The sequence below is a fragment of the Rhinolophus ferrumequinum genome, chromosome 21, assembly GCF_004115265.2.
Source record: "Rhinolophus ferrumequinum isolate MPI-CBG mRhiFer1 chromosome 21, mRhiFer1_v1.p, whole genome shotgun sequence".
Classification (NCBI taxonomy): Eukaryota; Metazoa; Chordata; class Mammalia; order Chiroptera; family Rhinolophidae; genus Rhinolophus; species Rhinolophus ferrumequinum.
The window spans coordinates 38,556,141-38,584,049 of NC_046304.1; the positions used below are offsets into that span (position 1 = coordinate 38,556,141).

Consider the following 27,909-nt stretch of genomic DNA (forward strand, 5'->3'; position numbering starts at 1 on the left):
GCATTTGCCAACATTTTAAATGCAATGGCACGTTAAAAATGACTTGTCAAATTTGAAGCTAATCTCTTTAACTACCTCAGCTTAGCACTATGGCACTATTGCTAATTATGTACCCACTGGCACCTTACTTCCCCGAACCTTCTCACCTATAAATAAGGTGGTTGCACTAAGTCAACGGTTTTCAAATGGTGCCCTGTTGCTCCATGGGGCACCGCAGGGCTTCAGAGCCTGCAGAACTCCAAGCCTCCTCCTTGCTCCAACAAGATCAGAGCAGCTTTCATCCATTTCTATAGTGGGCTTCTATATGTAAGACTTCATGAAGAAAAGTTTGCTTTATTTAAATTGAAAAGTTTGGAAGTGACCACTCCATTCCTTCCAGCAAAAGGAATGTCCTTCTATGCAGCCATGTCCCCTGCCTGCCGTTGCTCTAGCAGGAATGGCAGAATTTCCTTACATGGGAATTTTACCTGAATAAAGTCCTTGGGTGAACAAGATGAACATCTCAACTGAAGTTATCTGCCGTAGCTGCTGGGCTCCAAAGAAGCCTCCCTTGGGCTCAATCACAGCACCGGAGAAACTGAGGACAGCACGGGGTGCTCACACCCATGTCTGCAGCAGCACAGCCCACAGATGCAGCTCACACATCCTTGTGAGGGGTGGCAGAAGGGCAGCCACCCCTGCATTTATAATCCATTCTCGATTTGCAGGTAAAGAGGAACAGAACATATTAGGTAATCAAAAATTACATGTTCTTGGGTCAACTTGGGGACTCCAGTGTTTTCTTGAGCACTTCCAGTTGAATCTGTTACCCCATGACACCCCAGAGAACTAGGTACTGCCACAATGCCATTGTATCAGTGAGGAAACTGAAGGTTGAAATGGCAAGGTAACTTTCCCAGGGCAAGTGACAGAACCAGAAGTTTTTTCAGCTATATTCTTAAATTGTGAGATGTATAACCTCATGGAATAAAACATACATGTAGACTAAGGAATAATTATGAAGCAAATATCTAAGTAACTGCTACCCAAGAAACGAAACTCTGTCGGCACCCTAGAAACCACTCTCCCACCCCCATCTTGGGTTCCTTCTTCATCCTGCTTCACTCTCTCCCCCAGAGGTACATACTGGCTTGACTTTTAAAAGTAATCACTTCCTTGCCTTTCTTGATCATTTTTCACCTACAGATGCACCAAGCCAAGATTTCTACTCAGGTCTGTGAAACTCCAGTCTGTGCTCTTAACCTCAAGATAATGCTTCTTCCTCTTGCTCTATCAGTTGCTGAAAGATGAGTTTAAATCTTCCATCAATTGTGGATTTGTTTCTCATTTTAGATCCGTCAGTGTCTGCTTTATGTATTTTGAGGCTGTTATTAGACACAGAAATTTAGAACTATTTCATCTTTCTTTTATTGTTACATGTCCCTCTTGATCTCTAATAATGATTCTTAAAGTCTTATTTATAGCTTATAGCTTTAAAATTCTGTTTGTCTGATATCAATAATGCTACACCAGCTTTCTTCAGATTAGTCTTCATGGTATGTTTTTCCATCCTTTTTCTGCCTCAATAAAACTTGGAGCATCTTTCTGCTATATATTTTTGTGGCTTATCTTGATTTACTTGGAAAGTCATCAATACTTTTAGTTCTGAAATAGAAAACTAGAAAAAGAAATAAGAAAAAAAGATGTGAATGAGTCTGCGCCGTAGGTCAAGCCTCCAGCCTGACACTCTCCTTTGGCAGTTATATTTCTACGTGAAGAAAGGCTGCGACTGAGTTTCAATAAATTAGTGCACTTCATCAACGTAACACTCATTCACGTAGGTTATGTCCAATGGGACCAAATTAGAAAGCTGTTTATTCACAGACACTTACTGCAAAAGCACATTGGACTGTATCATATAAATGAGTCACAGATAGTACCACAATCATTGCAAGTCAAACTATTCTGTTATCCGAGAGACTCCTTCTGTGGTCAGCGGAGGCCCGTTCTCCGAGGCTGGAGCATCAGGGAGCTGGCCCGAGTCCTCACTCCTCAGCACTCTGTGTGCTGATGTAGTCCTGGAGAAGCGTCTGCACTTCTGCCCGCCGGCTCATCTTGGTGGCTTTGCCCTGAAAGCGGCCTTTCTTCCCCGCTCCTTTGCCTTCCAGCACCTCAGCCACCCTGAGTGGGGGCAGAGATATAGTCAGCGGGAGGTGTTCGAGGGAAAAGCCACAGAAAAACCAAGAGCAGCAGCCCTGAGTCTTTCCTCGTGGGCTGGGGGGAAGGGCGAGGAAGAGTAGATGGCTTCTTGGGGGGTGGGAGATGAGGGTAAGGGGGATCAAATATATGGTGATGGAAGGAGAACTGACTCTGGGTGGTGAATACACAATATAATTTATAGATGATGTGATACAGAATTGTACACCTGAAATCTATGTAATTTTACTAACAATTGTCACCCCAATAAATTAAAAATAAATAAATAAAGAGTAGATGGTTTCTAGAAATCCTTAAAAATACTTGCACACGTGCATAAAGCTATATGTACCATGTTTATTGTAAGAGTGGATAACTGGACACAATAGAAGGGTCTAAAAATGGGCCAGATAAATTAGGGGAGCCTCCAGAGAGCAGGGTGAGTGTCCACTAGGGGTAAGGGGCTGCAGACACAATGCGTGTGGGAAGCACCAGCGAGGCAAACTGGGGGTGAGTGAGCAAGATGGCATTGTGGTAGCCTGGACAAGCCTGTCTGAAGAGGGAGTTCCTCGTACCTCCTACCACGTGGGAATGTGCGCCCAGTGTTACCAGAGTGCCCTTTTTTTCCTTTTATGAGAATAGCTAGAACTGTACATTTTTATGTAAAAATCCGATTTTAAAATGCAGCAACTAATTTAAAAATTTTTAAATAGTACGCAGGCCAAACCGGTCTACAGACCAATTCTGGATGCCGGTCAGAACCTCTGCTTTAACAGCTTATGTTTTCCTACAATGCTTTGCACTGAACATGTATTCATCAGAGTCACTCAGGATTCTGAAAACCCTAAATGCTAGAAAGAAAAGGGGACACTACGTCACCATATCTAATTTAAAATAAAATATAAACAATAATATAAGGGTCAAGAAGTCCAACAAAGTTCTAATTTTTCCCTAACAACTACATCAATGCCTTTTAAAATTTTGTCTCAAAATCCTAATTTTTCCCCCCAAAGAGTTACTACCTCTGTTTTGCTGGTGTGTTAAGCACCTGCTTCATCTGCCTACTGATAACCAGCACCAGTAGTCATGTATCATTATGAATCTCAATTTCTAGAAGAGATTTCGAGCCCAAAGACCTGGGTTCGCGTCTCAGGTCCGCCACTTTAACTGTGAATCCCAGACACAGATATGCCATCCCTCATCTGTAAGACTGGGAACGATGGTGGCAAAATTATTTCTGCTCGGCCCACCGCAGGGGCCTGTGATGCGAATCAAAACGAGCCTGCAGATGTGGCGCTCCCTGTCACCAGCACAGGGATGGATCAGTAGGTTAGGCTTATCCGCTCTCCCACCCGTGCAAGGCAGTCCACGGAAGATTACCTGGGCCCCAGGGTCTCCACGGCCTCAGCAGGCCCTGCCAGTAAGAAGAGCCCAGCACCTTTCTCATCACCCACAGTTAAGAACAGGAGAGTCTCCTAGGAGGTAAGACAAGGAAATGAACCCTGATCCTTAGGGATGTGGGTTCAACCCCCCTCAACTCTGCCTCTCCTCAGTCTCAAGAACAGATTTTTAAATCGTGTTGCAATTACATATGTATCAAATCAACATGCTGCACACCTTAAACTTACACAATGTCACATCTCAATTAAAACAAAAACAAAACAGAAGACATCCCCCCCTAAACTACAGGTATGTTCTGGATGAGTGATAATGCCACCTGTCCATGCTGGCCCACCAGGGCCAAGAAACTGAGAGTGACTACAGGAACTTAGCTTCAGCATGAAGGAGGCTGAAGGCGGCTGACCATGGCCAAGCATAAAATGCCTTCGTGATCTGACTCCTGCCAACCTTTGCAGCCTGGTCACCGCCCGAGCCCGACGCACCCCGACGCCTGCCACTGCCTAAACCTCCGTGTTTCCCCTCTGCCTGACCATCTTCGCTCCCTTGTCTATCAATGACCACTAAGCAGTATCCAAGGGGCACCCCCCTTCCCCAGACCTCCCCACCTTTTCAGGTAATGCTAGACCTCCAGCATTTACCATCCTAAATTATAAATGCTGACATGCACATTTGTCTCCCAGACTAGAGAGTGAGCTCCTTGAGAATCAGTACTCTCTACAGAAGAATTATGAAAGGAGGTGCACACTGCTTGGCCCAGAGGAGGTGTTCCGAAAAGTGCTTTTTGGAATAAATACAAAAGAGCGACCTGGAAATCACTAAGCCCTGGTCTGTCGGGACAGGGAAGGGCCGTTGAAGTCAGGAAAAGGGAAACGAAAGGAATGGCCTTCAAAGGTCTAGCAACCCTCGTATTTCTAAAGTCAGGCCCTCAGCACACTTAAACCTGGACGGCTTAGAAGAGTTCCAGCTCCGCTAAAACGAGCTTGGAAGATGGTAAATGTCACAGCCCCGGAAAGGTCAATACCACAGACCTAGCTCAACACCTAAAACAGAGCTGGGCTCACAGCTCTGATCATAAGAAAACAGTACTGAACAAATTTCTATTTCCTACTCTTCACGTGCTCATGTTAAACTGACGCCCTCATTTAGGTCGCTACTCAGGGTACACAGTGAACCTCATACTCCACTTACCTCTGACCCCGTCTCATTGGCAATGATATTCATGAACTCAGAATCACCCTCCTTCCTACAACAGAGGACACAGACGTGAGATCCAGGTTGGAGTGGGAGCTGGGAAAGCACAGGAAGCCCAGCTCCTCGTGAGGCCGGACCCCCTGCTGTTTGTGCGAACTCCCAGACTCCCTCAGCAAAGAGAAAGAGAGACAGCTGAGGGCCAGCAGGACGTCCTTCTCAGCATCAGCAGTTCATAACAAGCTTTGCATTTGTTTCTTTCTCCCTTAAATAAGATGCACCCGGGTAAATGGAGATCCGTTAGATGGTGAAGGAGGTGAGGGAAGGTGCTAAGGAAAGGTATGTGAAGATGTTTCTATCAAACCCAAGAAATTTGGTAGGTACGACATTTCTTAGGGTCTCCTCAGCCTTGGGAACACCAATGAGTGACCTGACGCCCACTATGCACTGCATACAGGGGAGGCTGAGCCCTACAGCCCAACACCTCCTCTCTCACCTGTGTAATGCGATCACACCTCCCCAGTCAGGGCTGCTCCTGAGGCTGTGGGCAATGTGCACCGCCAGGTCTCTCAGCAGGTTCAGGTTATTCTGAAATGGGTGTCGTAATGCAGGTGGAAAGGAGAACACGAGAGAACTACCTTCCCTCCGCTTCTTTCTCCCCTCACCCCGGCTCTGACAAACGACACATCTGGTTAGGCGCAGGGGCCGAGTCTGTTCCAGGAGCCTATTCCAGGCAGAGCCCACCCTCTCCACCCTCCATGGAATAATCAATCACCTTCTGCAGGAGCTTGGTGGAGTTCTGCAGCTTCTTCACTGCTTCCACGTGGTCCTCTGCTCCACACCTGCAAGAAAAAGGTCCAGGGAGATCTGCCTACCTTCCCAACTGCTTTTGGTGTTGGGGATACATCCATGATGCCCTTCTTAAAGAGTGTGAATCCCTCCAGATGGGGACCTGGGGACATTCCAAGTAGGCCTCTTAGGCAATCGGGGGAGAAGATATGAAGGACTAAACCATTTTGTATGGGTCTGAGTTACTCTCCAAAGCACTTTAACATTTCTGATCACACCGTACCCCCCGAGACAGATTATTCTGTCTGCCTTACAGGTAGGAAATCTAAGCACCGGGGTGTCCAGGATCTGAGAAAGAGGAGGCAACAGAAGGGGGCGTACTTAAGCAGAGTGGTCAGTGCTTTTTCAGTTCCATAACTTCTCTCCATCCACTTCAGCACCCGGTTCCCAGCCAGAAATATTAGGTTGGTTTTATTCTTTTTCCCCTTCTCAGTGCCCAGAATTTTAATGACCTATATGAGGCAAGGGGGTAAATACACACACATGCAGAAACCGCACTGGGTGCTGGAGCCACGCGTAGGAGAGACCTAGATCTCCGCCAGGCTCAGAAACAATAAAGGACTGATTTCACTAGGGACGCCCCCATTGTCCCCCTCTATCACTGCCAGCCCTGTTGTGATCTTCTACTCCTGACACCCTCTCTCCTAAGCATTCAGAAGCCCTTTCTCACCTACCTGAAGGTCACTGAGATTGCTCACATGGGTCCCACAGCACATGTTGGAATCGACGCTCTTGATGGTAACAACTCGAATGGGCCCGGCATGATCATCCGGCAAACCCCGGCCCCGCACCTGGAACGCAGGGGCGAGGGAAGGGCTGTCTGGATTTTGATGAGGCGCCCTCGGAGGGCCACTCTCCAGAAGCCATCCCACTGGCTCGCCCCTCACCTGCTCCACCTCAGGATCATTCAGGCTCAGCTCTCGCACATTCACAGGCAGCCGATCTCGGATTTTCTCATTAACACTCTGCTCAATGGCAGCTACCTGCTCTGCAGTCACAGAGGGGCTGTCCAACTCAATCACACTCCGGAGTCGCCCTAACTCCCTGTCAGAAGAAGTAGAGTAGCCACAGGACACTGATGACGACAACAATAATATCAGAAAGTTGACCGTTTACAAAGACTGTCCGCATAAATGATCTGATGTAATCCTCACAGAAATCCTGCAAGGCAGGAATGATCATTTCCATTTTACAGGTGAGAGGTAGTAAGGAACGTGATCAAGGTCACGCAGCCAGGATTCACCCCCTAGGTCTTTGGGCTCCAAACTCCATGGTCTTCCTAAACAAAGGCAGATGTCTCTTCTCTCATCCTCGTGTTTCCCCTAAGAAACACAAGGTCACCCACCACCCTATCTTCAAGGGGAACAGGAGAACACAGCAGATTCTGAACGTTGCCTTTCTTTTATTCTCCTACCCCCTGACCCATTACCAGGGAAGGAGCTGGTAGTCAGGGACCACGCCCTACAGTTAGTCTCACGCCTCTCGCTCACCATGATGTTGTCTTCAGCCCAAACAGATGATCAGCAACTGCTGTGATGAGATGCTGCCCTGAGCAGAGAGAACAAGAGCCAAGAGAACAGTGAGAAGCCCAGATAGCCACCTCCTCCCCCAGAGCATCACATCTTCCTTATGAAGACCGGCCAGGCACCAAGTAATACTCTTGAGATACTTCATTGAAAATCCTCATGAGAATTCTGCAAGATGCCATTTCACAAATGAGAAAACAGGCCTAGAGAGACCAAATAACTTGCCAAGGCAATGTAGCTTATCAGAAGCAGGATGTGAACAAGTTCTAATGTGCCGCATTCATTCATAGAACAAACATTCATGAAGTGTTTACCACATGCAAGGCACAGAACTTGGCACTAGAAATACAGCATCATCCCTGATTGATGAAGTCAGGAGGAGAAAGAGACGGAATTAACTGCAAAGGCAAAGAGAACAAGACAGCCAAAGGCCTTGAAGGAGGAAAGAAACAGGACACATTCAAGGAATTCAAAACAAGGCCAGAATGGCCAGAATACAGAGAGCAAGGGAGTTGGGGAGCGGCAGCTGAGGCTGGAGCAGCAGACGAGCCCTAGCCCAGGTAGGGCTTGGGGGCCACGCTAAGTTTGGCTTTATCGTGAGCTACAGGAAGCCTCTGAAAAGCAGGAGAATGAGATGATCAGATATTCATTTTTAAAAGATTATTCTGGCTGCTTTGTGAAGAATGGGCTGCACAGAAGCAAGACTGGACGTGGGGAGACCAGCCGGGAGGCTATTACAGAGGTCTAGAGAAAGACAATGAGAGCTGGGACTAGAATGATCGCACTGACAGTGGGAGGATATACACAAGTATTTAGAAAATAAACTGACAGGACTCAGTAACTGACTGGCTATCCCCAAAGAGGTTTCTGGACTGGCTTCCAGGACTTCAGCAACTGAGTGGATACTGACACCATGCACGGAACACAGAGAATGCTGACAGAAGACCGGGTCTCGGGGAAGGGGTGGCTTTGTAATTCCATTTTGGAGATTTTGAGTTTAAGAAGTCTATGAGACATCCAGATAAAGGCACCAAGTGAGAAGTTGCTAATATAATAGTCAAACATAGCAGCTATTCTAATAATTTAATTGTTCATATTCCTTTTATAACAAGTATATCCTGCCTCAATCAGAGCTGATTCTGAATATGTCTGTCTCTTCCAAAAGATTAATTCCTAGAGAACCCAAACCATACGTCAATCATCGCGGCTTCCTCATTCACACCTGCCCCTCCTGCAGACCCCTTGTCCCACGCCACCTACCTGAATGCTGCTGCATGTGGTCAAACCTCCGCTCCCAGTCCACCCGGACCCGGACCTCAGTCCCAGGGGTCAGGGCTGTCTGTGTGAAATGATCAGCCTGGGTCCCACGTCGGGTCACTCTCAGCACGGAGATGTCATTGATCGTACCACGGTCATCAGGCTGGGAAAAGAAGTAAAGACAATCAGTGGTGGGAAGCAGGATTCACCCTAACTGCAGGATACAAAGACCCTCTGGGGAAAGCATGTGAGAAACACACCCAGATTTTGAGACTCCCTAAGGAAGAGGCAATGCCAAGTGAGGTGGTCCACCTTGTTCCATGAGGGAACTACGTCTGCCCTCTTCACTCTAAACACCTATATGTTTTGTTCTTCGGAACAGAGTAACAGAATTAAAACAAAGACGGTAACTACAGCAATGAAGATTTTGGTAAAACCCAAAGAAACTTAATTCTCACTCTTATTCCCTTAGCTTAGATCCTTATCTTTCAATAGTTTCTGAAATTATCTGAATCTCCCTCCCTCCCTCCACTTCATCCTCTGCACTGCTACTAGAATTAGATTTAAAAATATTTATTCACTTAAAAAAATATCAGGTGCCAACTGCTTACAAGACACTGTGCCAGCCTGAGACTACACTGTAAACAAGACATGACCCCTCATGGAACTTCAGGGTCTGAAAAATACAAACATGCAAACAAATAATTGTAATATGATCTACAACAACATGCCATAACATGAAAAAGTACATTATTCTAGAGTTCAAAGGAAAGAGACCTAACAGTCTTAGGGAATCAGGGAAAACTTCCTGAAAGAAGTGATGTATGAGATGAGACCTTCTCTGGTTGCCTGAGGTCACAGATTTTCTTCAGCAGATCAGAAAACCTCTATGTTGAGAATATCACTATAATGACGACATGGATATGAAACTGAAACTTTCTCACTATCAAGTTTACTGCACATGTTCTCTTACGTCACTTCTTTGCCTGAGTGTTCACCATAGCTTCCTGAATAAAGTCCATAGACCTTAATACATCCTTCAAGGCTGTCTGAACTATCCTCTACTTACCTTTCCATGGTCATCTCCAACCTGTCATCAACGCACACCACAGACTCCAACTATATCAGACTATTTGTAGTTAACTAGACTTGTCAGTCTTTCAGGCTTCCCTGCCCTTGTATTATCTCTGCTGGAAAAGCTTCTCCTATAACGCCCACCTTTGGTGTTATTATCCTCCTGTCCCATGTTCACACTGGACCTTGTTGCTACCCGATCACAGCATTCTTAAGTCTGCCCTCTCTTGTGCTCCCTCAGGGGAAACTTTTTCAGTCCCTGTCAAACACATTCCTACTTCAAGGCCTTTGCAATCGTTTTTCCTGCTGCCTGGAATTCTTCCCCCTCCCCCACCAGCACCACTAGACAATTATAATGGCTTACCCCCTCACTTCCCTTAGGTCTCTACTGAAATAACTTGCCCCCAACCTAGGAGAACACGCCATCATTCTCTTTCCCTCAAGCTTTAATTTTACTTGCGGCACTTATCATACCTGGCGTACTATTTATTCCCAGTTCTGTCTTCTCCAATAAATATTCTATTCATATGTATGTGGATGAACTGTCACGTTCACTCCTTATCTTTAGAGCCTGGAATAGAACCCAGCATATGTTATGGCTAAGTATTTGATAAATATTTGCTGAATGAACAAATGGACTGAACTGAACTGAACCTCCATCTGTTTGCATTAGGACAGGAGAGCATTTTCCACCTGGGAGGAAAGGAATGAGGAGCTTCCAGAGAAGGGAGAGGGGGAAGGGAGGGAGGGGCAGACGGAAGGGAGGGGCCTGGTACCTGTCCACCGCCCTCAGGGAAAAGCAGCGTGTCTTCCAGCACCACTTGGAAACCGCTCAGCACTTCCTTCTTGCCATTGCTTCCTTCGGTCTGCAGCTCCGCGGGACGGCAGGAGACCACGCTGGTGGTGAACTAGGCAGAGAGGGACGAGAATAAGCCCCGACCCCAGCGCCCAGTACACCAGGGCTGAATCGACCTCGGTTCTCCCTCCACGCAGCGCCCTCTTCCCGCCCCGCCTCCATGCACCGGGCAGCATTAGGTCCGTCGCCCAGCCAGCCGTACCTCCCGGGCGTAGCTGTCCCGCTGACAACGGAACGCCATCGCTGCTGTCTCCCGGGACGCCGCGACCCGCGCACACTGAAACGCCTGGGGCGGACGGGAGCCGACGGGGGACAATCCCGGTTAGGGCGCGTTTCTGCGCAGAAGCAAGAGCGCAAGGACTGGGGTGTGGTTGGGTCAAACTTATTAAAAACGCGATTCGCCGATTCGGCTGGTTGAGAAACTGTTTTAAGACTTTGAAAAGCACCAGTGGACAAAACAAAACAAAACGGCGTCCTGAATTTGTCAAGGCACTTAGTTTAGCCCGTTGGACCCCACGGATGTGTGCAATTCGGCCCCGCGGAATCCGGCTGCGTAGAGAAGGGGACGATGGTGGTGGCTTGGAGGCACAGCAGTGCTGCTCAACAGAAATGTAATGCAAGCCACATGGTAATAATATATTTTATTTAAATCCACATGTCCAGAATATTTTTAATCATGTAATAATGGGTATTTTTAAATAAGATTTTTTCCCATACAAACTTTTCGAAACCTGGTATTTTACACTTACAGTACATCTCAGTTCAGACTAGCCACATTTTAAGTACCACCTGCGACTAGTGCTAATTGGACAGTGTAGCTAAAAAAGTTACCAGAAATTAAACTGCCATCGTTGCCTTAAAAATTTTAAACGGATTAAAAGTTAAAATTAACTTCCTTTTTGCTCTTTTAAATCAACTAATAAAAAGCGTGGACTTCAAGATGTTTCAGAATTAAGGATTTTTCAGATTTTAGGCAGTAATACAGAGCATATTCCATGTGTTACAAAACGCGCTCTATTTGGAACAATGGGGCAACATCATGTCAAACCATTAATTTGTGTGTTTTTTTTCGATAAGTCTATGCCTTTGTTGGCTACTTGAGGGAGGACGAAGCAGGAGAAGATGGCCCCGAAGCAGGGAAGCAGGGGCGGCGATGCTTCAAACGCATTATTTAAGCTGAGCTATAAATACACTAAATAGAATAAACAAAGACTATAAATAGCCTCACATCATTTTAGGTCATGTTTTGGTGTCAGATGAGTTTTGGTGTCAAATTTTAAGTCTGTTTTCAGAAATTCTAGGTTTTCAGAATTGTGGATAAGGGACATATGCTATACAAATTCAAGTCCCAACTTTGCCTCTTCTTGATCACCTATGAAGAAAGGACCTAATTATTCTGTAGGGTTGATATGAGGTTCAAAAAATTTTAATAATATATAATAGCAAATTATAAAGCATGATTCAAATATAGCTTTATCAGTTTTTTAAAAAAAGCTTAAGGACTAATGTCAATAGCAAAATGGGTGAAAGACATGGACATAGCACATTAAAAGAAATGTGAATCACTAATAAAAATAAACAATGAGCAACTCATAATTAAAGGCAAATAGAACCAGGTACAATTTTTATCTTGGCAAATATCTAAAAGGTTCTGGAGAATGGAGCTCTCTCATGGGTGGGAGTGAGAATTGGTGCAATTTCATCTAAGAGCAACTTGCCAACAAGTTGCTCTTACATGAAAGCTATCAATCAAAATGTTTAAATGTACCTACTCTTTGACCTAGCAATTCCACATCTAGCAATTTACAGATTTTTTTGCCAAATATGTAAAGATCTAAATTTTTTAAATGTTCATTGAAGCAATTGGTTGAAAATTTTAAAAAACTAAGAACAACCTAAATATCCCTCAATAAGAAACCAGTTAAATTATGAAAAATATATTCAATTGAATAACACGTAGCCATTAAAAAGTTAGATCTACGTACACTGATTTGGAAAGAACTCCAATATATATTAAGTGAAAAAAAGCAGGGTGCAAGATATACATAGTGTAATTCCAATTGTGTATACACACACACACACACACACACACACTGCATTTGCTCATATATGTATTAAATTTTAATATATATTATACTGTTTATGAATATATATTAATATATTTTATGTATGTTATGTCCCATATGTTATATATTATTTTATATATTATATATAATTATATAAATTATACATATTGTGGAATTTATAATGTGTATAGTTTATATGCATATATACATATATAAGTATATAAATTTATTGAAGAAACCTATGAGAGGCTACAAATTTTACTTTACATTTTATACTCTTCTATACTATTTTAATTTTTTAAACTATGTCCATATATTACTGATATAATTTTTAAAGTTTAATTTTTTAAATAAATCTCAATACTTTACCATGAGTTCAAGGGCAAAGTCTCAGCATTGTATTTTGTTTAAGTCACAGTTTTAGTACACATTAAGCACTCAAAAAAATATGTGGATGAATGGGGTGGCTGATGAACGGAGGACTAAACAGACACAGGCATTAATTAATGTAACAAATTAGCTTTAAAAGTATAAAGAGATTTCTGGAGTGTACAGGAAGCTGAGGTGGGTTTCTAGGGTTAGCAGTATTAGCCATATAGTGCAAGGTTGGTTTCTGCTCTGAGAAATCAGAGCATAGAGCTGTGCATGGAAAGGCCCCCACCTTGGTTATAAGCCTGCTCCCAACATCGTCTTCCAGTCCCAACAATGAGGGCCAGGATCTCTGATACCCACTCCGCCCCTTAAGAGCAACTATAGAGGAAGAAGAGATTACCTCCAGGAGGAAGAAGTACAAGAAAGAAAGAGACAGACCAGTTCCTAGAAATTTATTAGAATCTATACGCTGCTTCTTGGGCTTTTGCTCTCCCACATACACACACATGCTGAAATACTCAAGGGAGCCCTTATGAGTGGCCCAACATGGAGATTACAGCCAATTGGTACGAAGTCAGAAGCCCTACTGCCCCAGTCTACCCCTCTCCTATCCTGCCATCTGATGCGGCAGCCACAGTCAAGTGCCTAGGAAGGAGAAATAAAGCATGAACGAGAAATAAAGCATGAACTAAAGCATAAAGCTCTCATTAAGAGCTTCTAGGAAAGTTCAGACATCCCAGAGGGCTCTGGTGCACAGCCAAAGAGTAGACGAAGGCCCAGGCCCTAGCTTGTCAGAATGACTGGAAGATAGTCAGTTTCCTCCCCAGCTCTCCTGTCCCATAAGTTAATTACTTGTTGCATCTGCACTGTCAGAATCATCCTAGGAAAAAAAAAGACAACAGCACCTGTAGAGTCTGCAGAAAACGAACATTTGTGTTCACAAATGCTGCTCACTCCCTCCTGCTCTCCAAGATTTCTTTTGTGATTTTCTGAGTCACACAACTTTTTGGGAGGCTAATATGGAAGGACTTAAACTTTGGAAAATACAATAAACCACTGTACTCAATAAACAGCGCTATGTTATGCATCATTCAGTTTCAGAATTTCTTTTTTTTTCTTTTAATTTTTATAAGAGTTTATTTGAGCCAAAATGACCACTGCCAGGAAACAATATCTCAAATGCTCCCCAGAATTTCAATTAATGCTCCTGCTCCTTACAGCTGTAGAGAGAGTCCCAGGACCAGGGCTGCTCCAGGATGGAGAAGCAGAGGGGGAGATGGAAGTGAGGAGGTCTTGCTGGGATTTTCCAAAGCCTGGAGAAGAACATCTGACCTCCCGTGTCAAATTCAAATTTGGCTTTCATGCACTGAAAACTACTGTGTGTTAGGGACTGGGACAGGAGCTTTCTAGAATCTTATTTTTAATTTAATTTTTTATTATTTTAAAAAAGATTTTTATTGAAATATAGCTGACATACAATATTCTATTAGTTTCTCTAATATCTTTAGAGCTAAAAGGAAACTGAAGGGTTGAGGGGCAGGCTTTACTTACATCCAGGTCATCCATGGCAGGGGGAGGTCTCTTGGTGCTGACCTTCTTCAAAAGCTGTGGGAAGAGAAAAGTAGTCACAAGAGAGAAGAGGGGTGAGGGAAGAGCACCCTGCATACCGACGGACCACAGAATGGGCCCCGCCAGACAACTGCCCTGTCTTTAAAGCCCCTAACACATCACTGGAATGAACTGGACAAAAGGAAATTGATTCCCTTTTTAAAAGGAAATTGAAACACACAGAGAGCACTCTCCTTACTAATCCAGGTTGGGATCCGCTAGTGTTTTTGCAACTTGAATAAACCATAGCTGAAGTTCTGAAACCAAATAACATATGGCAGGGTGCAATTTATTGGGAACTAGTAATTTTTTAATGTGAATTTTTATACTGCTTAGTTTGAGCTTCCCATGAAGTTGGTCTGGCTCAAGAAAACACACAGAGAGAAACTAGAAGAGAGAACAAAAATTACAGAAAAGTAGGAAAAGGTTTTGCCAAACTTTTTCAGGACACACGCTCTACTCTGTGAGTAGTGAATCTACGTATACAATTTCACTAATAGAATATCCATTTCTCCCATCCCTACTAAATAAACATTGCACAAAATACATGAAGAATATCAGCACCAAGGAGCAGCCTGCCTGGGGAGCTCATACACATCTGCCTCGCCCTGATGACAATCCTCCAAATGTGTGCAGAGACAGAATGATCAAGATGGGCAGGAAATGGCATTACCTCTGCATAATGTTCCACCTGAGCCAGCTCCACCTCTTCATCCCCTTCCCAGTCTCTCCAGTTATCAAAGTCCACAGACAACCACACTGGCTGCAAGAGGAAGCATGGAGTGTCACAGGCTAGGAGGGTAGCAGAGGGCATGGGAGAGTGTGGGTGTACAAGGTCTGACAATTAAGTTCACCATCCGATCCTACAAAAAGTGCTGCATACCTCACTGCTGAGTTATCACTTACGGTCACCTTCAAAGTACTCCCCTGGGGAAGCTATGCACCGACGCCAGTGCCTAGTGCTCCCTTCAAAGCAATTTTGGAACTCTTTCTGGAATGGCCACCAAAGCTATCGTCGTATTACCCTTGATGTCCTGAATGTCATCAAAATGTCTTCCTTTCAATATTTCCTTTATCTTCGGGTAAAGAAAGAAGTCATTGGGGGCCAGATCAGGTGAGTAGGGAGGGTGTTCCGATACAGTTATTTGTTTACAGACAGTGCTATGTGAGCTTGTGCATTGCCATGATGCAAGAGCCATGAATTGTTGGCGAAAAGTTCAGGTCGTCTAACTTTTTCACACAGCCTTTTCAGCACTTCCAAATAGTAAACTTGGTTAACTATTTGCCCAGGTGGTAGAAATTCATAATGAATAATCCCTCTGATATCAAAAAAAGGTGAGCAACATTGTTGCAACAAGTTCATGAACTTAATTGTCAGACCTCCTATGCACAGGAGCATGGTTGGGGAAAAGAAGGTCAATAGGGGTACAGTCTTCCCAACAGCACCCCTTTGACTAACCCCCCTCTATGCTGCCATGTCATCATCATTATCCACAAAGATGTACCAGGAACCTGCTAAGTGCCAAGCACAATGCCAGGCACTGTAGGAGATGGGAAAGCATAGAAATTCTGCCCTCCAAGGACAGACCAATTAGAGAGATACATCTGGAAATACAACTGTGTCATAAAGCATCGCAGACTCAACAAAGCAAGACAAGGAGTCCGAGACAAACCTTTAAGGCCCGTGTTCCAAGTTCCCACACTTAGACAGGGAAAGAACTTATTCACTCATTCATTAAATAGATGTTTATTGAACACATACTGTGGGCCCGACTCTGAGCTTAGCACTGGGGTTATAAAAATGTTCAGTACATAGCCATCAAGAAGCAAGTGGGGAAGGGAAATGTAAATAAATCATTATCCTACAGTGTGGAAAGGGTGGTGGTAGGTTATATAGGGAACAAGGATATTTTGGGAACTCAGGCTTCGTGGAGTAGCCGGGCCTTGAAGGATGAGCAGGGGTTAGGTTGGAGAAGGTAATGGTGATGGAAGCTTTCCAGGAAGAAGGCACAGCTTGAGCAAAGATACAGAGTTGAAAAATAACCGTATGCGTGCAAAAAGCTCCAAGCAGTTTCCTGTGCCTGCAATGTGAAGTCTGAAGCACAGAGCAATGGGATATAAGGCTGCAGAGGGAGGAATAGCCATGCCATGCACTTATATGTCATGCTGTGGTGTTTGGACTTCAACCTAAAAGGCGGAAGGTACAAGCTCAAATGCCTGAAAAAGACAGGGAGATAATAAGAGTAAAGTGAGGTGCACCACGTGCCCCATTTAAAGCTTCAACTCTCGGCATTTGGGAATTCAGACCACTGTAGACAGTCTTCATTTTCTGAGAGAAGCTGATAATGTGAATTTTTAGGTGAAATCTCCACATTTTTATACATCAGCAACTAATCAAAAATTCTACATGTAACCAATCAAAATAATTTTTAAAACTGTGGAGACTGCTGAAACAAATTTGAGAAGGAGATCCAACCAGCAGGCAGCCAATTCAACCTTCAGGAGAAGAGAAGCCACTGGAGGGTCTTAAGTGAGGGAGTGACAGAGTCAGATATGTGTTTTAGACAGACCATGCTGGGAAGAAGGCACCAGACAGATCGGTGGTTGGGGCTGACAATATGCAAGAAACCTCACCCAGTGATGGATGAGGCCTGAATTAGGAAGAGAGGAAGTAATGGATTCAATACTTAAATGGAGGTCAAATAGGCAGGACCTAGTGAGTGATTGAATGTTGGTGGGGAAGGGAGCAAGGGTGATTCCCAGACCTAACTTGGGTACCTGGGTACATGGATAGAGAGCACAGGAGAAAGAACAGCCCACTCCCTACCTTGATATCCTCCTTGGTGAGCCGGGGCCAGGCTACCTTTTCCTTCCATTTCCTCACAAAGCAAGTAATAGAGCGGCCAGAGCGCTTATCCTGAGAATCCTGCCAGATAGAGAGAACCTCATTCTTAGGGTCTAGGGTTTAGAATCTCCCATTTCCCAGACAGCCTTCCCATCCAGACTTTACTGTCCCTGCACCCCCAAACCCTTACCTTGGAGTTCACCTTGGCGTAGAACTCAATCTCATTGTACAACTCCACTCCATCCGCATTCTTGCAGCTAAGGAAACAATGCAGCTGAGATACAAGAGGCTGCATGTGGGGGCGTTAGAAGGGAAAGGTTCCCAGGAAGCCAGGCCCTCCGGAGGGGAGGGCCATTACCTGAACACAATGCGGTGGTCTTCTATGAGCACGTGGACGTCCGTGCTGTCCTCAACACAAAACTCCATGAACACATACTTGGGCCTGTCGTACCACAGGGTCCGGGCATGCTGCCTGAAGAGGAGTTGAGGTGGGGCTTCATAGGGGTGGGAGAGGGAAGACTGAGGGCATTTGAGAAAGATGGAAGGAGGGGGAAATAAAGGGACGCTTTATGCTACAGCCCAAAGTGGAGCTAAATGCGACAGAAGGGGCTGAAGGGGAGTCACTGGCGTGGGTGTGTGTGGTGAGGGTGAACGTGGGGAGAACAAAAAGTGTCAGAGGAGAGAGGTACGGAGTTATAAGATCTGGGGTCTAGGGTTCCCATGAGTCCTGGCAGAACTTGGAGCGCCCAGAAAATGTGGGGCAAGTAATCTCCAGGGAAAAGGGCGGCAGAAAACACTCACCGTGCCATGGCGGCTCCCGCTGCCCGGTGGCGTTTGGAGTCCGAGGCTGGGGCCGCTATCTTTAGATCCTGGGGACGCCCCTATCAGCTGCCTCTCCTTATATGGTCGGGGAAGGGTTTAGAAGCAGGAGAAATATGGCCCTACAACCAAAGTAGCTGCACTCGGAGAGACTGTGGAAGAGCATAATCCCTGCAGCCCTTCACATCTCCAGGTCTCGAGAGCTGTACAGATTAGGAAGAGACGACCCACCGGCTGGGACCAGGGCAAGGGCTACGAGTACACACTACACTCGAAACACACAGAATGACGTGTCCCCGACTTCACTCACCTGTCTCTCCAACGCTTAGTACACGGTGCCTGATTCACAATAGGCGCTCAATAAAATATTATTGGCCCGAATAAATCCCCAGGGAAGGCCGCCCTGGGTGACGTCGAAACTCGGTGACGTCTGAGCCCTGCCCACCCGCTCCTCGGGTTTCCCAGCCAGCGCGCCACCGTTGCCATGGCATCAGGGGGGCGCGGCTGACGTGTGGCGGTGTTTCCGGGAAGATGGCGGCTGTCGAAGCAGCTGCGGAGCCGGGAACGGTGGTGGCGGCCGTTGGAGCAAAGGAGAAGGACGCAGAGGAGGAAGAAGAGGAGTCGCTGCCGCCGTGCGAGGCGGTGCGCTGGGCCCCGGTGGGAGCGGTAGCGGAGGCCGGGCCTGGGGCGACTGCATTCTCGGAAGAGGCGGCGGCCGAGGACCCCGGAGCGGCTCCGGGGTCCCCGCCTGACTCGCCTGGCCGGACGCTACGGCGGCTGCGGGCAGAGCGGCGGCGGCTGGACTCGGCGCTGCTCGCGCTTTCCTCGCACTTCGCTCAGGTGCAGTTCCGCTTGCGCCAGGTGGTGCGCGGGGCTCCCGCGGAGCAGCAGCGCCTCCTGCGCGAGCTCGAGGACTTCGCCTTCCGTGGCTGCCCTCATGTCCTGGGTTACGGGGAGCTCGAGGACTCCGCCAGCGACGAGGGCGATGGGCTGCCGGGGGACCGGCCACGGTTACGGGGCGAGGACCAGGTGAGCAGCTGGGGCCCGGCCCGGAAGATATGGGAATAGGGAGGTTGGGTGAGTACTGATGGTGAGGGGGATGAAGGTAGCGGTGGTGAGAACCCGACCCGTCTAGGTGAGTACGTACGTCGGAGACAGGAAGACAGACAGGTGTATGGTGCCCGCTGAAGGGCAGGAGGACAGAGAGGCCTGGGAACCTGATGGTGAGCAGTGTCCACGAAGGTATTATGACGTGAAGGGCAGAGGAGCAGTGAGCGAAGAGAGTATTCAGAGGGCAACCCAAGCAATGCTGGTCGGGCTCACCTTGCCATCACCTCATAAAGTACCTAAGTCCTGGCACATTTGCTGATAGAGTGCACCCACCTTGTGAATTGGAAGAATTGGTTAATGAAGGGCAAGTGAATTGGAATTCATGGAAATTTAGATCTACTCTGTCTGTGCTTTCCTGGAATCTAGAGAATCTTTCATCTTTAGACTCTCTTGTCAGAGTGAGAGCTTTGGTGACCAGCAGAGTGTCTTAGTAATTAAAAGAAACACAACGTCTAGTATTTGACAAGATACAAAACATCCATTTATGAATGAAACAGTAAAATGGATATAGAAGGAAAGTACCTCCACATAATAATGGCCATATACATTAAACCCTCAGCTGGTATCATAGTTAATGGTGGAAAACTGAAAACTTTTCTTCTAAGACCAAGAACAAGACAAGGATGCCCTCTCTCACCAGTGTAATTCAACATAGTATCGGAGGTCTTAGCCAGAGCAGTCAGGCTAGAGAAAGAAAAGGCATCCAGACTGGGAAGGAAGAATTCAAATTGTCACTTTTTGCAGATGACATGATTCTTTATATAGAAAACCCTAAGGACTCCACCAAGAAACACAACTCCTGATTATATGAATTTCCTAATACTGGTATTGTTTTTTTTTTTTTTAAGATTTTATTGGGGGAAGGAAGGGGAACAGGACTTTATTGGGAAACAGTGTATATTCCCAGGACTTTTTTCCAAGTCAAGTTATTGTCCTTTCTATCTTAGTTGTGGAGGGCACAGCTCAGCTCCAGGTCCAGTTGCCGTTGTTAGTTGTAGGGGGCACAGCCCAGCATCCCTTGTGGGAGTCGAACCTGCAACCTTGTGGTTGAGAGCCCACTGGCCCATGTGGGAATCGAACCTTCGGAGTTAGGAGCACAGAGCTCCAACCGCCTGAGCCACTAGGCCAGCCCTAATACTGGTACTTTAAAATTCCTTCCCCATCCTGCTTAATAACTAGGTATTCTAAATGAGGTGTCTTTGGTAACTGACAAGTTCACTCAGTTAGCCTACCCCCTGAAGTTATGAGTAACTGTGTACTATACCAAGGGAATGTTTTCTTACAGTCTTTGAATCTCTGGAAGGACACAGTTGTACATAGGTATTGAAGAGACTCACTGTCTTTTCTCCACCTTTTTATTCTTCAAGTTACCACCCACATGTGGCTTTCTTCCCAATTAAATTGGTTTTAACCGAGAAGATTTATAAGTAACAGATGCTGAATTGTTTGTTTTAATCTGAAATGTTTCCAGTACAATCCTGTGTTACTGTTCCACGCTCCTCTCCACATACCTACAACAGCTTGCACAAACAAGGAGCTGCCACCTCAAATTGCCACTTTTAAGGAATAGAAAAGATAGAATTACTGTGGCCAGGCCCTGTTCAGGGGTAAGGAGCACCAAAGGTTCTCCGTGGATGTGGTGCTCTTCTGGTTATTAATTTTCACTTTTGGAAACAGAGTACAACTTAAAAAAAAAAAAAAAAAAAGGAGTGCTCAAAAACACCTAATGGGGGGGGGCAGCTGGTTAGCTCAGTTGGTTAGAGCGTGATGCTCTTAACACCAGGGTTGCCAGTTCGATCCCCGCATGGGGCAGTGTGAACTGCGTCCTCCATAACTAGATTGAAACAAGTACTTGACTTGGAGCTGATGGGTCCTGGAAAAACACTTAAAATAAATAAAAGTGAAAACACACACACGCACACACACACACACACCGCTAATAAACAGCTGTAATTTTGTGTGCGTATATTGACACACAAACAGGTAGTGCCAAAGTGAGGAATATGTGTGAACCATATGATTTACTTCTTATCTGTTCAAATTTTTTAAAAGCAGTATTTTATCTCGTTTCATACTGGAACTTATATCTGTTATTTCCTTCTTTGCACTGGAGCTCTTCGTTCTATCCTATTAAATGTATTTGCCCACGTTCCAATAAACAGCATACTGGAACTATCAGAGTTCAGACATTCTCATGAAAACGAAATCAGGGTTTATGACTGGTTTCTTTCTTCTTGGCTTCATAAAGTTGGGATGCAATGAAAATGTAAAGAAAGTTTACCAAGTTCTTGTTTCTTAGGCTGGTTAGACAACTTCCTTCAGTCAGAGTTCGTTAACAGTAGTCCCCCCTTATCTGAGGGGGACACATTCCAAGACCCCCGGTGGATGCCTGATGCCTTGGATAATACCAAACATACATACCATGTTTTTTCCTATAGTTACCCACCTATGATAAAGTTTAATATATAAATTAGACATAATAAGAGATTAACAACAATGATAAAATTATCAAATTATCTTAAAATTGTTTAAAAATAACAATTATAACAATATACTGTAATAAACGTTATAGAAATTGCTTTGGGCCAAAGTTATGGAAATTGCTCTGAGTCATTAGTAAGTAGAATAAGAATTACCTGAACACAAGCTCTGCGGTACTGCAGCAGTCAACCTGATAACCAGAATGGCCACTAAGTGACTAATGGGCGGGTAGTAGATACAGTGTGCATAGCTGGATGCCCTGGAGAAGGGTCAGGCTCAGGAATTCATCACATAGTACTCACAATGCCACACAGTGTAAAACTTGTGAATTGTTTATTTGTAGAATTTTCTATCTAATATTTTCAGACCTCGATTGACCACAGGTAACTGAAACCACAGAAAGTGAAACCGCAGATAAGGAGGGACGATTGTATTTGAAATGTGTCATTCTGTACCTGATTCAAGTTCAGTACACCAGATGTGTGTTGAGAGCTTATCCTGTTCTAGCATTGTCGTAGCCTTGAGGGTACAAAGTCGAGGCCCTTACCTCTGAGGAGTTCAAAGACTGGGGGAGACAGAATTCTAAACAAATAATTATAATGTGACATGAGCTAGAGTAGAAGTGTGTACAAAGTACACAAGAGGAAACGATCAGTTCTGCCTAGGGAAATCAAGGAAACTTAAAAGATAGCTAGGCCTGCACTAAGAAGGGGAGAGGGACAGTGTCCTAAGAAAAAAACCACAACACTCAGAAAGAATTGGAGAAGGAGTATCCTGAGAAAAGGCTTGCTTTAATGTTGAATAAAACTAAAGCGAGAGTATTGCTTTTTACATAGCTTGAACAAAAAGTTAACGTGTTGTTTTTCATTTGCTCTCTCTCGTACCTTACTTGTGGAGGGGTTGGTAAGTACCATTTTAAGGTTAAATTTAATATCCTATAGATTTCTATTTTCAAATGCAGCCTTACACTCGCATGACTTGCTGCGTTTCCTTTGTTTTGTTTTTGATACTCAAAAGGCATGGAAGGACCAGTGCTTGAGTATACATTGGCAAGACTTTGCCGCCTTAAAGGGATTTTTATAATTTAAATGCAGAAACTACCTGGTGGCCAACAGTGGGAAAAGGAGTCACTGCTCAGGGAAAGTTACCAGACTTTTTATTACCTTCCCACCCCCGTTACTTGGCTTTTAGATTTTTTTTGCTGCTCCCGGCATCTACGGTTATTCTTATTTGATTTTGCAGTCTATAGTTACATTGGAGAGGCTCTGAACTTTCAAAAAGTGGTTATAATTTATAAAGTCTTTCTCTACACCCTTCCCTCCAGATTCTCGTGCAAAATTTGGCTGCAGAAAATATTCAGGAGTTGTTCTGTAGTAATTGGCTATGGAGAATGGCATGTTTTATTCCTGGGAGACTGTCTTGGCTAAAATAAATGGTCTCAATCCTAACTAGACCTTTGAAAGAAGAAAAAAAAGCAGTCTTAACAAAAGGCCCCATTGTATTAATATCCTATTTCCAATGAGGGACAAATGTTTTCTTAATTAAAACACACATTTAATAAATTGCTCTAGATGAAATAATTATTCTTGTTTTTGAACCTACTTTAAAATTCTGTATTTCATCTGGATTATTTGGAAACATTTTATATGTTACTAGTCATTATTGGCTTGAGAGGATTCTTAGTGTGCCCTGAATTTCCTTTTCCTGTGAAATAAACCTAAGTATTTTCTCATCTTAGAGTGAGCAAGAGAAACGCGAACGTCTGGAAACCCAAAGGGAGAAGCAAAAGGAGCTGATACTGCAGCTCAAAACCCAGCTAGATGACCTGGAAACGTTTGCCTATCAAGAGGGCAATTACGACTCCCTGCCGCAATCCCTGGTCTTGGAAAGACAGCGGGTAAGTACACACCAGAGGCATCTCCACCATTACCTAAGGTTACCATGTCTCTTCCAGCATTTACAGGACATTCTTTCCTAGTTTGTTTCCCCTTGGCCTTACTGAGAATCCCTTCACTGGCCCAAATCAAAGGGAAATTTTACTATTACATGGGACCAGTCTTTATTCACACATGGAAACACAAGTTCCAAAGTAAAATGATAATTGAGCTCTTTTTTGGGGGTGGTTATTATTAATAATGATTAATAATGACAAAAATATTTTCCTTCATTTGATCATTAAAACAGTTCTATTTGGGCACACCATACAGTGTAAACTAGCTTTTTCCCCACAACCAGTTGACAAACATTCCAGGAATTCATGCTATATTTATTTAAGCAACACCTGGTAAATCTACTGGTGTTAAGTAGATTTAGTAAATCTACTGGTAGAAATGTAGCTACAGCCTCCCCTCTATGTTTGTTTCTCCCTGTGAGGTGGCTGTTTTCTGGCTGAGCTGGAGTTACGTCATCTAGATTTTCTTGTTCCTAATATCATCACTAGGATATTTTGGCTGTAATGTACCTTGATGTCTTGTAAATATTTTTCTTTAGTTGCGTAGAGTAGAGCAAGAAGGGATGAGAAAGACTGGAACTAAGAAAAATCAGTATTCTCTTCTAGGCCTTGTCGGAAACTAAGTATGAGGCTCTTTGGATCATTAGCCACTTTGGATTTACACTATTGTTCCGAGTGAAAGTTGCCTGGCCTGGTAGAACATTTGCAGTGAGAGGAGCCATTTCTGGCAGAGAGGAACCAAGGGTTCTTATTACACTCAGAGAAGTAAAGGGTCTGTCCTCACTTTGATCAGCAGTTGCATCATTTGCTCACGAATTTGGGAGTTCTCTGTATCTTTGATTTCTGTTTAAGGGTAGGAGGCATACTAGTAAAGAGTCTCCTTCTTCCTCCTCCTCTCCCTGAAAATTCCAGAAAGTGTGCTCATTGCTTGTGGTTTTGATAGGTGATCATAGATGAGTTAATAAAGAAACTGGACATGAATCTGAACGAGGACATCAGTTCACTGTCCACTGAAGAGCTTCGGCAGCGTGTGGATGCCGCTGTGGCTCAGATCGTCAACCCAGCCCGAGTGAAAGAACAGTTGGTTGAGCAGCTGAAAACTCAGATCCGAGACCTCGAGATGTTCATCAATTTCATCCAAGGTCAGAGGAGGAGATGGGAAGGGGAGGGTGGACAGACGTGATAATTACATGTATTCTGAGTACTAATACCTAAAAGTGCCAGTCTTGATGTGTGCTGTTTAAGAGGTTTGATCACTCAGTAAGGGAGTCAGCCTGGTAGAGTAGAAAGAACATGGATTTTAGAACCAGATAGTTAAAATCCCAACTCTGCCACTTACTGGCTTCATGTCCTTGGGCAGGTTCCTAAGCTCTTTAGTCCCACTCTCCTTACGCATAAAATGATTCATGCTTCCTTCACTCAGCAAATATTAATTGAGCCAGCTAGCATATGCCAGTCACCATTCTACACAAATAAGATGTATTTGTAAAAGTCTTGTCATGTGGCAGGCACTAGTAAATATTATTTTTCCTTTAAAAATCTGCCATAAAAGTGCTAAGTAAGTTATCTCTTCTTTATAACTTGTGATTACAGATGAAGTGGGGAGCCCCTTGCAAGCAGATGGTGAACACTGTGAGTGCAAGGCCAGTGGGAAGACAGGAAATGGCTCTGCCAGAACCAGCAGCAGCAGACTGCCTCCAGGAAACAGCAAACGTAAGTACATCTTTCAGATTAGGCAAATGACAGAGACAAAGTCGATTAGTGGTTGCCTAGGGCTTAGGGGGTTGGGGAGAAATGGGGAATGGGAAATGCTAAGGGTATAGGGTTTTCTTCGGGTGGACGATGGTTACACAACTCTGAATATACTAACAACCACTGAATTTTTACACGCTAAGTGAGTAAATTGTATGGTACATGAATTGTATCTCAATACAGCTGCTATTAATCCCCCCCCAAAAAAAAGGAAGTCCAGCAACATCCTTAACCAAAAAAACGTAAGTCCAGTGACATCCTGGGTGGCTCTTGGCCTCGTTGGGATGCATACATAACTCAGAGGCAAGACTTCATCTCAGCTTGTGACTTGTTGAATGTACCTCTGTGCCATTATGGCCCTAAGTGATGAGTCATTGTGTTTTCTAAACAGCAAAGGCAGAAGATGTGAAGAGAGTGCGGGAGACGGGGCTGCACGTGATGCGGCGAGCACTGGCGGTGCTCCAGATCTTTGCTGTTAGCCAGTTTGGGTGTGCCACGGGCCAGATCCCCCAAACCCTCTGGCCAAGGAGTCAGGCTGACAGGGACTACTCCCCCTTACTGAAGAGGCTTGAGGTGTCAGTAGACAGAGTGAAGCAGCTAGCCTTACGGCACCAGCCACATGACCACGTCATCACCTCTGCCAACCTCCAGGACCTCTCTCTGGGAGGCAGGGACGAGCTGACGATGGCTGTGCGAAAGGAGCTGACGGTGGCCATGAGGGACCTCCTGGCCCATGGACTGTACGCCCCCTCACCAGGGATGAGCCTTATGATGGCCCCTATTGCTTGTTTGCTGCCAGCCTTCTCTTCGACCCCGGAATCCATGCACCCCTGGGAGCTCTTTGTAAAGTACTACCATGCTAAGAACGGCCGCGCTTATGTGGAATCGCCAGCCCGGAAGCTCTCCCAGTCCTTCGCCCTGCCTGTGACGGGAGGCACTGTTGTGACCCCCAAGCAGAGCCTCCTGACAGCCATCCACATGGTGCTGACAGAGCACGACCCTTTTAAGCGCAGTGCAGACTCCGAGCTGAAGGCCTTGGTGTGCATGGCGCTGAATGAGCAGCGTCTCGTGTCCTGGGTGAACCTCATCTGCAAGTCCGGGTCGCTCATTGAGCCCCACTACCAGCCCTGGAGCTACATGGCACTCACCGGCTTTGAGAGCGCCCTCAACCTGCTCAGTCGCCTCAGCAACCTCAAGTTTAGCCTTCCTGTCGACCTGGCTGTGCGCCAGCTCAAGAACATTAAAGATGCCTTTTGATGAGAACGCCCTGGCCCTCCCCCAGCACCTTGCTCAGTAAGGATAGGTAGTTAGGAGAAAGGAGCAGGGGGAAGAGGTAAAGACATTTTTCCCCAGCCAAATGACTGCAAAGTCTGTTTTCCCCGCCAATTTGGCATCTCAGAAAGAAATTCTGGAGACCTTCCTGTTGAAAGGTTCTGCCCTGGTGTGTAACCACAGTGTGTACGTGGCACATACATTTGAGCCTGTGTAAAAGGAAACAATTATGGCACACAGTTAATGCACCAACTCCTCATGCCACATCTGATTTTTAGAAAACCCGGTAGCTCTAACCATTTTCTTTATGACTATGCATTGTCGGTCCTGGAAAATATGCGACTTGAGGTTCCTGTTAGTCAAGCTGGGAGCCAGGGTCGGGGGAGGCTGTGTATATTCCATAGCTGCCTCTGTAACTAGGAACAGGAATATTCAGAGAACAGCATTTCTAAGGGAGTTAACCACAAGTTGATTTTAATAGGAGCCCTTTTTCATGTAGAGGTAAGAACTGAAATCTGTTCCTGACAAGGTGATCTCATGGCACAGGCGATGGTCTTTGGGTTTTGGAGCTGGTTGTTTATAAAGAATGACAACCACTGTCTGGTAGCACCGCCTCTGGCAAGTTACCTTTCCTCTGTGCACCTCCCAACAAGACGCTGACAATCTTCTCAGAAGTAGGTGTGTTAGATGTACTTCTCGAGAGAACCCTTGCCATCTGAGTCAAGTGTGGATAGGAGAACACCTGAGTGACCAGCAGCAACTCCTTCCAGGTCTGTGACTCCACTTGTCCTGGAGGCTGGATGATGGAAGAGGTCTGATCATACAATAAGGACTACAGCGGGGGTGGGAACTACAGCAGGTCAGTGTTGACAGACAAGGGATTGAGCACTTCATCATAAAACTGACTCGAGTGGTCCTATTTTGTTTTCAGTATTTTAGCCTATTTAGTTCATATTTGTTTTTCAGCCTGCATACTGCTCCAAGACTGACCAAAGATGGGCAAAACATATCACTTTCTGAAAAACCAAGTGGGCTCCCAACACTACTGATTCAGCATTGTTTCATGTATTCAATTGCCAGGTGCACTTTGTGTCTGCACTAGTATAGTGCATTTTAACTTAATTTTTTTTCAGCCACATGTTATTTAAGATGTACTGTTGATAATTCATTAGAATTAGTTCTCCTGTGTGAAACAGAATAAATGTAAAATGTGAAAAAATGATATCTGTGGTTGCTAATAAAATGCTAGTGTTTTGTATGGAGTCCCTACAAAGACCTTAGGGATCCTTGGCTTGGTTTGTGAGTCT

At 45.1% G+C, this 27,909-nt stretch overlaps 3 protein-coding genes across 4 annotated transcripts; 1 reads left to right on the top strand and 2 right to left on the bottom strand.

Moving 5' to 3' along the window:
* Nucleotides 1-1,817: 1,817 nt before the first annotated feature.
* AARSD1 (alanyl-tRNA synthetase domain containing 1) lies at nucleotides 1,818-10,661 on the bottom strand. The gene is made up of 12 exons (XM_033089942.1): nucleotides 10,529-10,661; nucleotides 10,247-10,378; nucleotides 8,400-8,559; nucleotides 7,104-7,161; nucleotides 6,501-6,657; nucleotides 6,288-6,404; nucleotides 5,935-6,065; nucleotides 5,540-5,606; nucleotides 5,261-5,352; nucleotides 4,765-4,819; nucleotides 3,556-3,650; nucleotides 1,818-2,160 (listed from the first exon to the last, which is right to left on the bottom strand). Exons 1-12 carry the CDS (start codon nucleotides 10,565-10,567, stop codon nucleotides 2,025-2,027), a joined length of 1,239 nt encoding a protein of 412 aa, XP_032945833.1. The 5' UTR covers nucleotides 10,568-10,661; the 3' UTR covers nucleotides 1,818-2,024.
* Nucleotides 10,662-12,895: 2,234 nt separating this feature from the next.
* On the bottom strand, nucleotides 12,896-18,467 carry PTGES3L (prostaglandin E synthase 3 like). Its single transcript, XM_033089943.1, has 8 exons — nucleotides 18,347-18,467; nucleotides 18,019-18,239; nucleotides 17,576-17,689; nucleotides 17,408-17,474; nucleotides 17,200-17,298; nucleotides 15,046-15,135; nucleotides 14,316-14,369; nucleotides 12,896-13,644 (listed from the first exon to the last, which is right to left on the bottom strand). The coding sequence occupies exons 2-8, from the start codon at nucleotides 18,024-18,026 to the stop codon at nucleotides 13,609-13,611; spliced, it is 468 nt and encodes a 155-aa protein (XP_032945834.1). The 5' UTR covers nucleotides 18,027-18,239; nucleotides 18,347-18,467; the 3' UTR covers nucleotides 12,896-13,608.
* A 68-nt stretch (nucleotides 18,468-18,535) lies between these two features.
* Nucleotides 18,536-27,909, top strand: RUNDC1 (RUN domain containing 1). 2 transcript variants are annotated; one of them, XM_033089939.1, is made up of 6 exons: nucleotides 18,536-19,065; nucleotides 22,525-22,530; nucleotides 23,366-23,524; nucleotides 24,522-24,720; nucleotides 25,172-25,291; nucleotides 25,722-27,909. In XM_033089939.1, exons 1-6 carry the CDS (start codon nucleotides 18,568-18,570, stop codon nucleotides 26,585-26,587), a joined length of 1,848 nt encoding a protein of 615 aa, XP_032945830.1. In that variant the 5' UTR covers nucleotides 18,536-18,567; the 3' UTR covers nucleotides 26,588-27,909. The 2 variants fall into 2 exon arrangements, with proteins under 2 accessions (XP_032945830.1, XP_032945832.1); XM_033089941.1 differs by lacking the exon at nucleotides 22,525-22,530 and having other exon boundaries at nucleotides 25,722-27,908.

What these genes read in the sequence shown, in the direction of transcription:
- PTGES3L (XM_033089943.1), bottom strand. An exon ending in AGGTGGAACATTATGCAGAG is followed by an intron (nt 14,370 to 15,045) that starts GTAATGCCATTT and finishes CTCTTCCCACAG; the next exon opens with CTTTTGAAGAAGGTCAGCAC. An exon ending in CTGCCATGGATGACCTGGAT is followed by an intron (nt 13,645 to 14,315) that starts GTAAGTAAAGCC and finishes TTTTTTTCCTAG; the next exon opens with GATGATTCTGACAGTGCAGA.
- RUNDC1 (XM_033089939.1), top strand. Translation starts at nt 18,568, where the DNA reads ATGGCGGCTGTCGAAGCAGCTGCGGAGCCGGGAACGGTGGTGGCGGCC. An exon ending in GTTCATCAATTTCATCCAAG is followed by an intron (nt 24,721 to 25,171) that starts GTCAGAGGAGGA and finishes TTGTGATTACAG; the next exon opens with ATGAAGTGGGGAGCCCCTTG. An exon ending in GCCTCCAGGAAACAGCAAAC is followed by an intron (nt 25,292 to 25,721) that starts GTAAGTACATCT and finishes TTTTCTAAACAG; the next exon opens with CAAAGGCAGAAGATGTGAAG.
- AARSD1 (XM_033089942.1), bottom strand. Translation starts at nt 10,567, where the DNA reads ATGGCGTTCCGTTGTCAGCGGGACAGCTACGCCCGGGAG. An exon ending in CCACATGCAGCAGCATTCAG is followed by an intron (nt 7,162 to 8,399) that starts GTAGGTGGCGTG and finishes CTCTCTGCTCAG; the next exon opens with GGCAGCATCTCATCACAGCA. An exon ending in ATGATCCTGAGGTGGAGCAG is followed by an intron (nt 6,405 to 6,500) that starts GTGAGGGGCGAG and finishes CCTGCGTTCCAG; the next exon opens with GTGCGGGGCCGGGGTTTGCC.